The sequence below is a fragment of the Apodemus sylvaticus genome, chromosome 10 (assembly GCF_947179515.1).
Source record: "Apodemus sylvaticus chromosome 10, mApoSyl1.1, whole genome shotgun sequence".
Taxonomy (NCBI): Eukaryota; Metazoa; Chordata; class Mammalia; order Rodentia; family Muridae; genus Apodemus; species Apodemus sylvaticus.
The window spans coordinates 46796919-46811938 of record NC_067481.1 but is presented as its reverse complement, the minus strand read 5'-3'; the positions used below and the strand labels follow the sequence as shown (position 1 = coordinate 46811938).

The 15020-nt window shown below is 40.7% G+C and overlaps 1 protein-coding gene across 1 annotated transcript in view; it reads left to right on the top strand.

Moving 5' to 3' along the window:
- Blmh (bleomycin hydrolase) overlaps window positions 1-15020 on the top strand; it is a 40101-nt gene that overhangs the window by 8076 nt on the left and 17005 nt on the right. Inside the window, exons 6-10 of the mRNA XM_052195737.1 lie at window positions 415-507; window positions 10739-10894; window positions 11697-11855; window positions 11958-12025; window positions 13484-13601. Coding sequence (XP_052051697.1) covers window positions 415-507; window positions 10739-10894; window positions 11697-11855; window positions 11958-12025; window positions 13484-13601 — 594 coding nt within the window. The remainder of the gene's footprint in view (window positions 1-414; window positions 508-10738; window positions 10895-11696; window positions 11856-11957; window positions 12026-13483; window positions 13602-15020) is intronic.

Sequence of the window (15020 nt, the reverse complement as noted above, 5' to 3'; positions counted from 1 at the left end):
GAAAGAAACAAAAGCCATGTTGGAGGTTGATGCAGTCATGGTCATAGTGACTGGCAGAGCAGGTAATGCTAATGACAAACCGAGTTCTAACTAAGAGTGTGTCAAATGCTGAGTGTGGTGATGGGCTGCCTCCTGCTTTTCTAAGGGTGGTGGGCACTGACCCATATGTCCCCCCCACACACAGGGCTGTGAGTCGCAGAGCAAGATCACTTCTATCCAGTATTCTTTGGGAATAATCCACATGCTTTTCTCCTTACCAATAAGTATTTTTCACTATCTGTTTAAGGGGACCATTTGGGGAAAATCATTTGTTTTTATAGACTTTGCCCAGGGCATTAGTTGTGTTGTGGTGATATGTTAGGCTTATTAACAGCTTGTGTAACTACTGGAATGCTGAATAAGTTTCTATCATAGATGAGAGAATTCTGTATACGGCTTCGGAACCTCGTACACAGTGGAGCAACCAAAGAAGAGATCTCATCTACACAAGATGCCATGATGGAGGAGGTAATAAGAATTATTTGGACTTTGTGGCTTATCTAAAAAAACTCCACGAATATCCTGTTAAGCCATTATGGGGTGTAGTTACTGCAGTGAATGTTTAATTGAATGAAAGCTACTTTTTTTCACTTCAAGGTAGAGACAAAAGGATCAAAAGTTCAAGGTCAGTCTTAGCTGAATAATCTTGTCTACAGAATACTCTGTCTCAACAAAACAGAACAACTACTCATTTTAAAGCTGAAAGAAAGATGAAATTTACAGTTGCTTGCATTTTAAGGACTTGTACTGAAGTTTTGTAATTCCTAGTTTAGTTTAGGTTCTATATTAAAAAATCTTTTATGTGTTTTATAAATAATACCTCCTGTGAATTTGGCAATGAGGGAATAAAGACGAGAAGGCAAGTTTCTGTTCTCAAAAGCGTAGGTTCTGTGTGGCAAAACCTCATCCTCTCCGCCCCTCTCCCAACCCTGGAGATGAAATTTAGGGCCTCATGTGTGCTTTTCCATAATTCAGGTTGTGTAGAGAGGATATTTGAACCAGCAGTAGGGATTTACCATGTGACTAGCAAGGACTACCAACCCAGGAAGAGGAGATTGTGTATATAGTAGGGTGTATATAGTAAGTGATCTTGGCTAAACAGCAGAGCATTTGGGTTTATTCTGCAAGAATAAAGATGAGGAGCTGTTGATGGTTATATCTGTTAAAAATAATGTGTGTGAAATACTTGGAAAATTTAAAAGTTGCCAAATGGGTATTTGGTGTTAATAGTATGTACTATCAAGAGAGATAAGAGTCTTTATTAATAATATCCATATTCAATACTAATAGATATGAAACTCAAATTCTCTGAAAAGAATAGATGTGGGCTTCACCAGCCTGTGGCACATTGGTGGCACCACTGTTTAAGACGGGAGATGAAGTGGTATAGGTTTTTAGTACTTCAGTGGAAAACATTAATGTCTAAGGGAGGCAGTGTAGGCGTAGAGGAGCATGTCTGCAGAGTCTGTTTGACACCGCATGCTGCTCAGAGACAGGGTCTTTACTCAAACCTCAAGTCTTGGTTTGTTCATGGGTTACACATCCAGTGTCTGACATGACAGCTGTTTCTTACGTATTTGAATAGATGAATGCAAAGCATTTATTTGCTAAGTGCATTTAAATTATATTCAACTTTCTTAAATGTTCTACTAAAGGACAGTGTCAGTACAGGAGAAAGAGACTTTAGAATGAGATGTACCATGGACTTAAATTTCAACCTGGTTACCTACATTCTGTTGTCTTGGGTAGCTCACTAACCTGAGACCTGGTTTGGGATTTAAAATACTTCCCTCCTTGGAATGGTGGGAGGGCATGGGGTGGCAGGGAGGTTAAATAAGGAATTAAATGTCAGAATGCAAGGTGCTAGTGCCCTGCACATAGCAAACATTCAGTTCCATGTCTTCTCTTCCCTTCCTGTTTGGAATGATGCCTTTCTTTGAGGCCATTTTTTCCTGATACTTGTATTAACTTGCAATTTGATTAAGGTAATAGAAGCTTAGCAGGGATGAAGACTGTACAGTCAGGGTTCGGCAAGTGACTCCGCAGGTGCTAATGGTGCCTCCAAACCTGAGGACCAAGTCTTTGGGATCTACATGGTGGAAGGGAAAGATGGAATCCTGTTAGTTATCCCTCTTATTTCTACACATGTATACACAAATATATAAGAGAATGTAGTAATTTTTAAAAAGATTGTGCTAATGATTATGGAAAATGTCTAGATAGTGTTTCTTTTTCTTAAAGATTTATTTTTACTTTATGTGTCTTTTGCCTGCATGTATGTTAAGTGCAGGAAGTGCAGTGCAGTGCCCACAGAGGTCAGAAGAGGGCATCAGATTCCTGAAACTGGAGTTATAGACAGTTGTGAGCTGCCATGTGGGTGACTGGGTCATCTGTAAGAACAAATGTTCTTAACTGCCCAAGCTATTTCTCTAGCCTCCAAATAATACTTCTTAGAGATCATAAATATCATATTGGCCTGTGGTGTTTAATGATCCTTGGATTAATAATATGTCTTAAGATTTCTGAGGACAATGAATGATACAGAATTAGAGCCATACATTTTTACATGTTTTTTGTTTTCTTCTCCTTCCCCTACCTTGAAATCCAGAGATACTACTTTACTAAGTCCTGAGTATGGGTGTTTTGTAGGATTATTTACTTAATGATTTATTCCATCCATTCACTACAGATTCTATGTAGATTTTTAATTTTTTACAATCTTCCAAATAACTCCTTATCATTGAACCTGACTCTTTGGTAATGAAGGGTCTAGCTTCATTTAAAGGCACAAATTAGTACCTGTGTTTTACCTAGCCTTATGGGCACATCTAAGTGATGACTCCAGTGAATAACCATGCAGCCAAGATAGCTTGAATGCCAGAGGCATTCTTTCAGAGAGGAGTGTAGGTGGTTTGTGGACACGATAGACTCAGCAGATCTGTTTTGGAATCATGTAGCTACATCAATTACAGGTGTTCTCCATGGACTTGCTCTTTAAGCCTCCAGATCCCTTCAGGATTATTATGTATTCTCCTTTAAAATGTGGTATGTTAAAAATAAATCCTTAAGCAAATAATCCATGATGGAAGAAGCTGGTGTTCCTGAGTAACAGAAAGGCACTGTGGCTTGAGCCTGGGAAGTGAGGGTGGAATCAAGTGGAACGGATCGCAAAGGAAGTGGGAACTGGCTTCCTATAGGACCCAGAGCTGTGGTGAAGAGACTATCTTATTCTTAGTAAGGAAGCTTTTAGGGAGTTTAACACAGTAGTTTGTTTAAGATATCTGTACTTTGAAGCTGGGCATAGTGGCATATGCTTGTAATTGTAACATTAGGGAGGCTGAGACAGGAGAATCACAAGATTGAGGCCAGTATGACTATATAAGACTCTGTTTCAAGGAAGGTGTGTGTGTGTGTGTGTGTGTGTACACACGCGTGTGCACGCATACATGGATGTGTGCATGTGTGGATAGAGATACCTTCACTCTGGGTGTTTTGAGAACAGATTGGAGAAATACAGAAACCAGATGGGAAGTTAATCGTACCACACGGGCTAGAGCGTATCGCAGCTTGGGCAGGGTTAGTAAGAGTGAGAATGGAATGGAGAGCACTGACATCCCGGCTTTATCTGGAAGGGATGCTGTTAGGGCTTGCCAGTGAGCTCTCTGGCAGGCAAGGAAAGGTGATGTCATGGTGCCTTGAGGGAAGATTGGAGATATGAGGAAAGGCTTTAGGCAGGAGTAGTGTGTGGGGAAAAAATAATGTAAAGGAGAGGCATAATAATTGAGAAGATTTGAGATGAGGTAAAGTCTAATGACGTACTTACAAACTTAAAGTCTATGTAAAGTATTACAGAAAATACAGATAGCTTGAGTGGGCCACTATGGGATGCAAGTCTAGTTCTTTAATTCGTATACCTCTCTGGAGCAATCTCAAAAACACTCTGGTTACCCAGTGAGCTCGTTAACCCTTTTATTTATTTATTTATTTTTTAATTTTGTTATATGTAAGTACACTGTGTCTGTTTTCAGACACACTAGAAGAGGGCATCTGATCTCCTTATAGATGGTTGTGAGCCACCGTGTAGTTGCTGGGATTTGAACTCAGGGCTTACAGAAGAACAGTCAATGCTCTTAACTGCTGAGCCAACTCTCCAGCCCAAGCTCATTAACTCTTAACATCCCAGAGTGGCATACACATCTTTGCTCTATCCAAAGATAGACTTAATGCCTTTAACTCTCCCTACCTAGGTAGTTGTTTTTTGTTTTTAAGCAGCTCTTGCCCTTGTCTTCTTCACCAGGAAGCAGTAGAGAATGTTTTCCTCCTGTCCCCTCTCTCCCTGTTACTTAGTCACAGTTCATTAGGTAATTCTCTGACCTGAACTGCCTTCAAAGTTCACAGCCTTGTGAAAATGCTATAGCCAGACTGTCAGTGGTTCATTTTACCTTTAAACCAAGTTTCTCCATCAGTAAAGTAGGAAGTTCAGGTCATTGATTTCTTAAGAACATTGTACCAAGCTGGGCTCTGAGGCACATACCTGTAAGCTGAGGCAGGAGGATTGCAAGTTTGAGCTACTCTAAATTAGTAAGATAATATCTCAAAACAAAACAGCATTGTAGCTTTGTACTTTAGAACAATGAAAGTAACTAAGTTTTACTCTGCTGTAGATTTTTTTTTTTATTTCCTCAGTAACCATTGCTTCTAAGATTATGACACCTCTACGTAGTTCCAACTTTCTGAACCAGTTTTCTCTGAACTACTGTCTCCTTCTAGCATTCTATCCATTCACTGTCTACTACTGGCTGACTTTAAATTCTCTAATTCTCACGTTGGGGATATTTATGACTATCCTTCCCTGGTACGTCCTTCCTTACTCCCCTTTCTGACTTCTCTGTCTTCCAGATATGGCCACGAGCAGGAGAATTGACTCTTCCCATCTGTGTGTCCTTAAATTGAGGGCCAGTGTTCTGATCCCGTGCTTTTTGTGCCTTTCTTTTTTCTTTTTTCTTTCCTTATGCAGATATGTCATTTGCCATGTTAGATTAAAATAGAATTTATTTGCAAAACTATACTCAATTTACACTCTGCCTCCTTAGAAGATGTATTTATTGGTGTTTTGCCTGTATGTTGTTTGTGTGAGGGTGTCAGATCCCCTGAAACTGGAATTACAGATGGTTGTCAGCTGCTGGGAATTGGACCCAGGTCCTTTCAAAGAGCAGCCAATGTTCTTAACTGTTAAGCCAACTTTCCAGACCTCTTAGAAGATGTATTTAACTAGCGATAGGAATTAGATCTTTCTTATACACAAGTCAGCTTTTCTGAAGGGTTATATGTTAGACAAAGATTACACATTCCCAGAGTAGTTTAAATTTCCAACTTAATTAGCAATTAAATTAATCAGGAATTGAAAGCTAGGTGGCCTCAAGAGGCATGTGCAGCCGTGCTCAGCATGGCTTCTCTTGACTGCCTTCCTATTCCAGAGGTGCAAGGGAATAGGGTCTCAGTGGGTCAGAGACATGAGAGAATTGTTTTCCAGTAACTTAGTACTGAGAAGAATAACTTAAAGCAATTGATTTTTTTGGTGTTTTTTGTTTGTTTGTTTGTTTTGGTTTTTTGAACACAGGGTTTCTCTGTATAGCCCTGGCTGTCCTCTCTGTAGACCAGGCTGGCCTCGGACTCAGAAATCTGCCTGCCTCTGCCTCCCAAATGCTAGGATTAAAGGCGTGCACCACCACTGCCCAGCAATTTTTTTTTTTAAATCAAAATCAATAAGACTACATAGTTATTGGGTTGGGTTTGGGGTTTGGGGAGGTAGAATCACATCCAGGGGTCTCTGTGCTGTTTATCTCTTTACCTTTAGTTTTCCAGTATTTTGGAAAGCCCACATTGCCTAAACCCATCCCCTTGACTGTATTCATCCTTTTTTTTTTAAAAATCAGGTTGACTTAGACCCTTAGTTGGCTCCAGAATCACAGTTACAAGACACAGACAAAGTACTTGCACCTAGCACTGTTCTAGGCATTGTAAATTTAGCACTGGGCAAATGAGAAAGGGATTCCTAGTGCTGTGCAGTTTACTTTCTAGTAGGCGGAGACAAATGAAATATGTAAAAAGTGTAATTGTCCCACTGAGAAAATGAAGAGAGGAGCAGCGGACTGGGAGGACAGTGAGGATCCCAAAGTCACCAGTGCACCTCACCAGTGACTCAATGGGAGGTTCTAATGCGTGGCCACCCTGGGATCATGGTGCAGTCTTGAGCATCGTCTGTTATGAATGCCAGCTACATTTTGTGAGACTCAGATGACACTCCTGCTTTGTCCACTAGAGAGCAGACTTGGATATTCAATATTGTCACTTTTGTACCTTTGAAACTAATGTTATTTCAAAACAGAGACTCTTTTATACGTCAGGAAAATACAGTCTCATGAGCCTCAGAGATTGTACTTTGGAAGATTTCTTAAAGTTCATTCATTGTTGGTTGACTGGCATTCCTTTCACATATCTGCAGACAGGCTCAAAGAGAAACGACTTTGGATAACTTACAGCCATATGAGCAGCTTAACAGCAAAACTATATGTCTTTTTGTTTTTTTTCGAGACAGGGTTTCAGGATGTAGACCAGGCAGGCCTCAAACTCTGAGATTGGCCTGCTTCTGTCTTCTAGTGCTGGGATTAAAGACGTGTACTACTCCTGTCTTGCAAAAAAATTCCTAAGTTGAAGAATCTTTTTAGAATCTAAGAGGAACAGCGCTTGGCCTTAATATGTAGATTCGATGAAAAAGTTTCAGATTTGTAAGGGATGAGTGACTGAGAACTCTCTTACAAAGGGCTCGCTACAGAATTCGGTCAGATAACAGTAATGTAGACTTCTTTAAAACTTTATTGTCGGTTTTATTTTGTGTGTGTGTGATGTGTTTGTGGGTATACATGGTATAGTGCATATATGGGGGCTAGAGGACATCTTTGTGGAGTTAATTCCTTCCACCTTTATATTGGTTCTAAAAATAGAATTCAGGTCCTCAGACTTGTACAGCCAGTGTCCTTACCCACTGAGCCATCTTGCCAGTGCCAGATTTCTTCTGATGAGTATGTGTGTATGCACCTGGGACTGTGTGTGTGTGTGTGTGTTGCCTCAGGTGCAGCTTTGAGGAGGAGGTAGTAACTTAATTCTTTCTACTTCAGGTATTCAGGTAGGTGACAGAATATACCGTAAGGTATACTGCACCTTAGAGAGGAAAGCGTTCATGCTTACCTTTAAAATATGTTTACAAGTAATCAGAAGTTTGCTTAGTTGTCTTAAACTTTCATTCTATTTTGCTTGGCCAGAGCTTAGTGGATTCACCACCTTTGCATTATTTTAGAGTTGACCAGACCAATTTCACTGATAGATACACATACATGTATTTTAGCAGTTAATAGTTTTACATACACATCATGGTCTCTACCATAGTTCTCAGTGGTGGTGTCTCCATGGTGACAGAATCCTAGGGTTGCCTTCTGTAGCCTTAGTACTGAACTAATCCAAGATGATGTGTTGTACATGTGAATCCCAGGCAAAGTTGGAATAACTCATTACAGTTGCTTATAAGCTGCTTGCCTTTCTGCTGTGCAGAAACCAGCTTGAAAGTGTAGTGTTAGAAGACAGTGGTCGGTGTTTCAGCCATGCAAGCTTATAAAGCACATCACCAGTAGTAATCAAAGATGCTTCTCTCAGAAAATGGCAAGATGAAAGGCAAGCAAATCCTCTTGAAAATTAACCTCCTTCTATAAAGATAGTAGGATCACAGCAATAAAGAACAGATCGCTTATGCACACAGGGAAGTGAATGAAGCTCACAGGCATGTTGGCAAAAGGAAGTCAGACACAAAAGAGAGTGCTTCTGATTGCATTTGTGCCAGTTTAAGAGTAGGCACGGTTGGACCACAGCTATGGGAATCAAATGAAAAGACCCAGGAACCCCCGTATAATGCATTCTGTTATAGGTGGTGGCTACTTCTAAATATGTTAAAGACAGTGAATTGAGCTATCCAGATAATAATATATGTCCTACTTCCTGACCATAAGAACAGAAAAATAAGACAAAGAAATTAAGGAATGGAGTTTGGATTTGTTGTGGGAGATAATAGGCAAGTTTTATTGAATTTTCAACAGGGAAGTGACTCAAAGAAAGCAATGCTTCTAAAATGATTTACCCTGAGGTGATGTGGGGAATAAGCCAGGTGTGCTGGTCTATTCCAGTTGTATGCTCAGTGCAGCTTAGGTCCTTAGGGCCCAGAGAACAGCCATGATACCATTGTCTTCCACTCTCCTTGCTTTTTTTTTTTTTAAACTCTTTGTGTGTGTGTGTGTGTGTGTGTGTGTGTACTTTTGACCACACACATGTACACAGAGGCAAAAGCATTCTATGATGTAGGTGTGAAGGTCAGAGGACAGTTTTCTGGTCTTATTCTTTTTGTTTGTTTTGGGTTTTTGTTTTGTTTTGTTTTGTTTTTTTGAGACAGGGTTTCTCTGTATAGCTGAGAACTGGCTGTCCCTGGAACACACTCTATAGACCAGGCTGGCCTGGAACTCAGAAATCCACCTGCCTCTTCCTCCCAAGTGCTAGGATTAAAGGCGTGCACCTCCACTGCCTGGCTTTGGTTCTTATTCTTAAAAAGCTTGTACTACATTGTAGAAGAAAAGTTATATGAAACCCAGAAAGCCACCAGGTAAATTTATTAGTATTTTGGAAACTGTCTTAGTTATGGTTTTACTATTATGAATAGACACCATGACCAAAGCAACTCTTATAATGACATTTAATTGGAGCTGGCTGACAGATTCAGAGGTTTAGTCCATTATTGCCAAGGTAAGAACATAGCAGCATCCAGACAAGCATGGTGCAGGAGGAACTGAGAATTCTCCTTCTTCATCTGAAGGTTGCTAGCAAAATACTGGCTTCCAGACAGCTAGGATGAGGGTCTAAAAGCCCACACCCACAGTGACACACCTACTCCAAAAAGGCCATACCTACTTGAACAGGGCCACACCTTCTACCTGGGCTGAGCATATACAAACCATCACAACGTCCATTATCATCATGGTGGGGAAGCATTATGGGGGCAGTATGCAGACCTGCACTGGAGCAGTAGCTGAGATCTATATCTTGATCCATAGGCAGAGAGATTTTGGGCTCAGAATAGAGACCTCAAAGCCCACTCCTAGTGACATACTTCTCCAACAAGGCCACACCTTTTAATCATTCTAATCCTTTCAAATCTTTTTCACTCCTTGGTGACTAAATCTTCACATATATGATCCTATAGGGGCCATTCTTATTCAAACCACCACAACAGTATTTTTAAAGAAAAAAAAAAAAGAAGGAAATTTAAGATAGAAAAGGAAATATTTTATATATTATAGTCTTGTACACAGCATTTATTCTTTTTTTCTTTGTAGAAAATGAAAATAATGCAAGCATATCTTTGAGTTATATTAATGCTAACTCAAAGGTCTTCTTACATTTTAATAAAATACATTATTTGGGACTTGTAAGAGCATGTACTGCTTTTGCAGAAGGCCTGAGTTCGATTCCCAGTATCTATAAGGGGCAGTTTACAAGTTCCTAAATCTCTAATTGCAGAGGGATTCAAAGCCTCTGTTCAGGCCGAAGAGATGACTCAGTGGTTAAGAGCACTGACTACTATTCCAGAGGTCCTGAGTTCAATTCCCAGCAACCACATGGTGACTGACAACCATCTGATGACCTCTTCTGGTCTGAAGACAGCTATAATGTACTCATATAAACAAATCTTAAAACAAAACAAAAACAAAGCCTCTGGTCTCCCTGCACAGACACACATATGCATGTACTTTAAAGTAAATTATTTTAAACATATGTTATTTGGGGGACTGGTGATATTGTTCAGAGATAGAGCACTTACCCTCATGACTAGGGCCCTGGTTCAATTCCCGATATTGCCACCACCCCCACTAAAGAGAGAAGAGTAGAGGGAAAGGAATGAGAGTGGAAGAGAATCAGTCATGAAGCAGTGCAGTATTTGTTATTTAATGCTCATTAGCAGTGCTAGGGAGAGCTCAGCTACTCTTGCTGAGTCCTCAGCACTGACATGGCAGCTTACAGCTGTCTGAACTCCAGTTCCATGGGATCTGATGGTTTCTGGGCTCTGTGAGCACCAGGCATGTATGTAGTACAAATATATACAAGTTTGCAAACATACCTAAAAAATACAATCTTAAAAAATAAACAAGATCATTAGCAGAGTAATAACTTTGGTTTTGTTGGGTATCAGCGATGGACAAGTCTCTCTCTCTCTCTCTCTCTCTCTCTCTGTCTCTCTCTCTCTCTCAGATGGGGTCTCCTCACTCTTTGAGGCTGACCTAGAACTCACCCTGGCTAGCCTTGAATTCATGAGATCCACTTGTCTCTGCCTCCCAAGTGTTGAGATTAAAGGCAAGTGCCACTATGCCTGATATGGGCAGTTTTCTTAGCTAGAGAAATGTAATTTGCTGTACATTGCTAAGCATTAATATTCACATTTCAGAATTGTGTTGCTTAGAGTGCCTGAGAACTTAGATATTGACTGTGACAACTGTCACATCTTGGTACAGTTGTAGACTTTTGCATTTTCTGGGTTTGAAACATAACTCTCTTACTGCTTTTCAGAATTGTGGAAAATGAAACCCTTACCCCTCTCTTTCAGATCTTCAGAGTGGTGTGCATCTGCTTGGGTAACCCACCAGAGACCTTCACCTGGGAATATCGAGACAAAGATAAGAATTACCACAAGATTGGCCCCATAACGCCCTTGCAGTTTTACAAGGAACATGTGAAGCCACTCTTCAATATGGAAGATAAGGTTAGAGACTGGTGCTAGTAGCTGCTGGCTATTTCCTTTCAAGTATCTGCTGTTTACACAGAGGGTATAAGATTCCCAGGTTAAGGTGCATGTTTCCTGAAGTTTGTACACATCTGACAGAAGTAGGTACACCAGGGTCACCTTTCCCCAGTGTTTCTTGTCAGAGAATTTCTGACTCTAGGCCAAGAATCAGTTTGTTTCCAAATCCCTAACCTTCCTCCTTACAATTTAAGGTTCAGATCAATCTCAGGTACAAAGAAAAATGGCAGTATATTGGATTTTTCGTATAGGCTCAGAGCACCCTCATCTCCTGGCCTTTCTGGAAACTCTTGTTAAACGAGGGCATCCATTGTTTGCTGTTGCTTCCTTCTTCTACATCTGCTAGAGGATGACCAGGGCCTCCTTCCTTGGTGGGCTTTTTGGCCCTCTTCAAAGAAAATTGCCTTGCTACATATTGAGTTTCTCTTACTCTTTGAGGAGGGCTTATAATGGTGTTCCATGAGTGGTGCCTTATGTGTTACATGCAGTGTGACAGATTATATGCAGTGGGGCAGTTTTTACCGGTAGGGAAGACAGGTAGAGAAAACTTTCAAGTGTGTTCTTTGTGCTAATTAGAATATGTAGTGCCCTTCTTCGCATGTGTTTTGCCAGTTTTTGATTTTGTTACTTTTACCTTGTGGCTTTAGTGTCTATTCTTATAGTTAGAGGAGATGAGCTTGTAACCCTAGCAATTTAGCAGAAAGGGTTGTGTCTTGACATCTTTGGTCTTGTGTTCTAATATACATGTTCTTGATCTCAAAAGATTTGTTTTGTGAATGACCCGCGGCCCCAGCACAAGTACAATAAATTGTACACAGTAGACTACTTGAGCAATATGGTTGGAGGGAGAAAAACGCTGTATAACAACCAGCCCATTGACTTCTTGAAAAAGATGGTTGCTGCCTCCATCAAAGATGGAGAGGTTAGTACTGCTTCACGTTTCTATGTCTCCCACTCGGGGGTTAAAACAGCTGCTGCTTTCCTTTTCACTACTCTGGTTTATGTTGACTTTCTTCTATTCTAGGCTGTGTGGTTTGGCTGTGATGTTGGAAAACACTTCAATGGCAAGCTGGGCCTCAGTGACATGAATGTGTGAGTGCACAGAGTTCAAAGTAGGAAGCTCTTTGTGGGTTGTTGCAGTTGGAGGGCACTCATGGCCCAAGTGCCTCTGCTCAGGTCCATCCAGATATTGAGGTTGGCCTGAGGGTGGGTCTTTCTCTGCATCTGTGAAGTTTTCTGTTCCTGCCAGAGACTGCACACATGTAACTTCTCTAACTCTGGAAACCAAGATCACATTAGAGCAGAAGTCACTGGTGTTCCTAGATGCTGTCCTATGTGGGAAGGGCTGTGAACACGCAGTGGATGATCTGGAAAGCTGCTCAGGCACTTGGGATGTAATGAGAGACTTTCCAGATCTTTTTATTGATTGGTCTTTAAATGCTTCTCTTCCTTTGATGCCTTGTGTATATTCTCTTTAGGACAAGTTGGGCTAATTTATATATTTACCTTAACTCATTCTCCGTTGTCTTTGATGACATCAAAGCTTCATTTCTAAGCTGAATCACACAAGATTTCTTGATTTTAAAATACGTCATTTTAGGAGCTGGAGAGATGACTGAGCGTGGTTAAGAGCAGTTGCTGCTCTTGCAGAGGTTCCCAGCTAATGTCAGATAGCGCGCAGCCACCTGGGGCACCAGCTCCATGGAATCTGGTGTTCTCTCTGACCTCCTTAGGCAAACATGCTGGGGTACATATATATACTCACACAGACACATATATGCAGTCTTTACAAAAGTCATAAAATAAATATATAATGTATTATATATTTAGTAGAAAAGTTCAATAATGTCTTGATATTTAACAAAAAGAAAATAACTAATGGTGAAACTTTTCGGTTTTATATTTGAATTGGAGAACAAAGGCAGGATGATCAAGATTTCAAGTCAATGGCTATATAGTGAGTTCATTGCCGGCTTGGGCCATATAACACACTGCCTATGAATGAATGAATGAATGAATGCAGACATACATACATACATATATACATACATACATACATACATACCACATACAAACTACCGTCAGTAGTTTGACACAGAAACTGGGAGGGTTTATAAACTTGAAAGAGACCATTATAAGAAGTTACTTCAAAAGCATTTTCATTTTTTTAAAAGATAATTTTCTTGCCCATGGTGGTGATGCACACCTTTAATCCCAGCATTCAGGAGGCGGAGGCAAGTAGATTGCTTAAATGAGAGAGCAGCCTGGTCTACATAGTGCATTCCAGGACAGTTAGAACTATGGAGAGACCCTGTCTAACAAACAAAGCCAAAAATAAAAAAAGAACGTTTTCTTGCCAGAATAACAGAACAAATCAGACTTGTCAATATTTACTCTTGAGGGTTTCTATTTAACGCTCTTGTATTGTCCTGCATAGTGTTGTGAGGTGTAAGTTGGTGCAGAGCCACTCCTTGGGGGCTGTCAGGCTCCAGTTACCTCAGTGTCCTCACATAGGCTGAGCGCTCTTCATTCTCTGTCCCTCTTTTACAGCTATGACCACGAGTTAGTGTTCGGTGTCTCCTTGAAGAACATGAATAAAGCTGAGAGGTTGGCTTTTGGTGAGTCACTCATGACCCACGCCATGACCTTCACTGCTGTCTCCGAGAAGGTAGGCTCTCCAGCGTGTCACTAATGGGCTCCTTGATGGGCAGGTGGATCCACACACCCCTGAAGACTGTCCGTCCAGCAGAGCACAGTTACTATGTCTAATGTTGACCATTAGCTCCCAAGTAAGATGTTGTTCCTGTATCACTTGGTGTCTAGTTACTTGCTCAGTGGTAATAAAAAAATTAATATACCATGAAGACAAGAATTTAGGTCATTGAGGAGCAAAGAGGTAACTTCTTTTTTGTAATTGGGAAGGTTAGTGATGGATTCTAGGAGAAGATAGATGTCTTCTAAGAAATTGAAATGGAATCTTAGAGCGTCTGCATCTCACGGCCTTGCTCACACTCACCGCTGTGATGGTCATTCAGATTCATGAGTTACTGAGTTACTGTCATACACGGTAATCCGTGACCATGCCCATAACTGGATTCATACACACTGGGATGCCAGTTCTTTAAACTCTTTGTGAATGATGGCTCTGCTGTTTCTTGGACCCTTTCACAGTTAGGCACCTGTTCTAGGCTCTAAAAATTCTCAGGGAACACAGGAGAGAAGCCTTGAACTACGTTAGTTCTTTATACCCTCATAAGCAGATATGTTCTCTCTCCAGCACCATCACCAGAAAGGCACTCATGGCTAACTACCTTACCTAAATCATTTTAGGAAATATTTTGTTGCCACTCACTAGATTTTTTTTTATCATTAAAGCATTTAGAAATATCTTGCATATTGTCATGCCAGACTTTCTTAACTATACTCCTAGAAGTCTTCATATTTCTGAAGTATTCTTTTTTAATTGTTTTGTGTGCTTTCTAGGCAAAACTGAGAGTGGGATGGAGTTTCATTGTATAACTTCCTCCTATCCCTTCCAATCACTTCAAGTGAAGATGCTCCTCTCTTCTCACAGTGCTCCAGAACCTTGTGTTCTCTCAGTTACATCTAGATGTTAATTGGCTATAGTGTGCACTCCTGCAGCCCCAGTCCTGGGAGCCTGAGACAGGAAGACTGAATGGTAGTCACTTAAGATTCTGCCTCAAAGCAGGAGAGTCCAAAACCAAAGCCTTATTTTACAGGGTTAATTACATTTGTACAAATTACACAGTTTGGTCTTTAAGTAGCAGGACCCTGAGATGCTCTCAGTTTTATGAGTTCAAGTGCAGTGTCATATATGAAGCATCCTGAAGTAATTGGGTAGCCTGTGCTCATTCCTGACCCTCATGTACTTTCCTAAATACATGCAGAGGTGAGCTCTTAACAGCCAAGGAGCTGTTTTCTTCACCATTCCATCTTCTTAGCTCTATAGCTAGAGGGATTCCCGCCCCAAGATACAGACAGGTGTGTGTAATACAATTGCTGTGGCCTTTGTAGATCGAGAAAGCATTCAGAAGATTCATGCATACAGCAATACACTCCACATAAA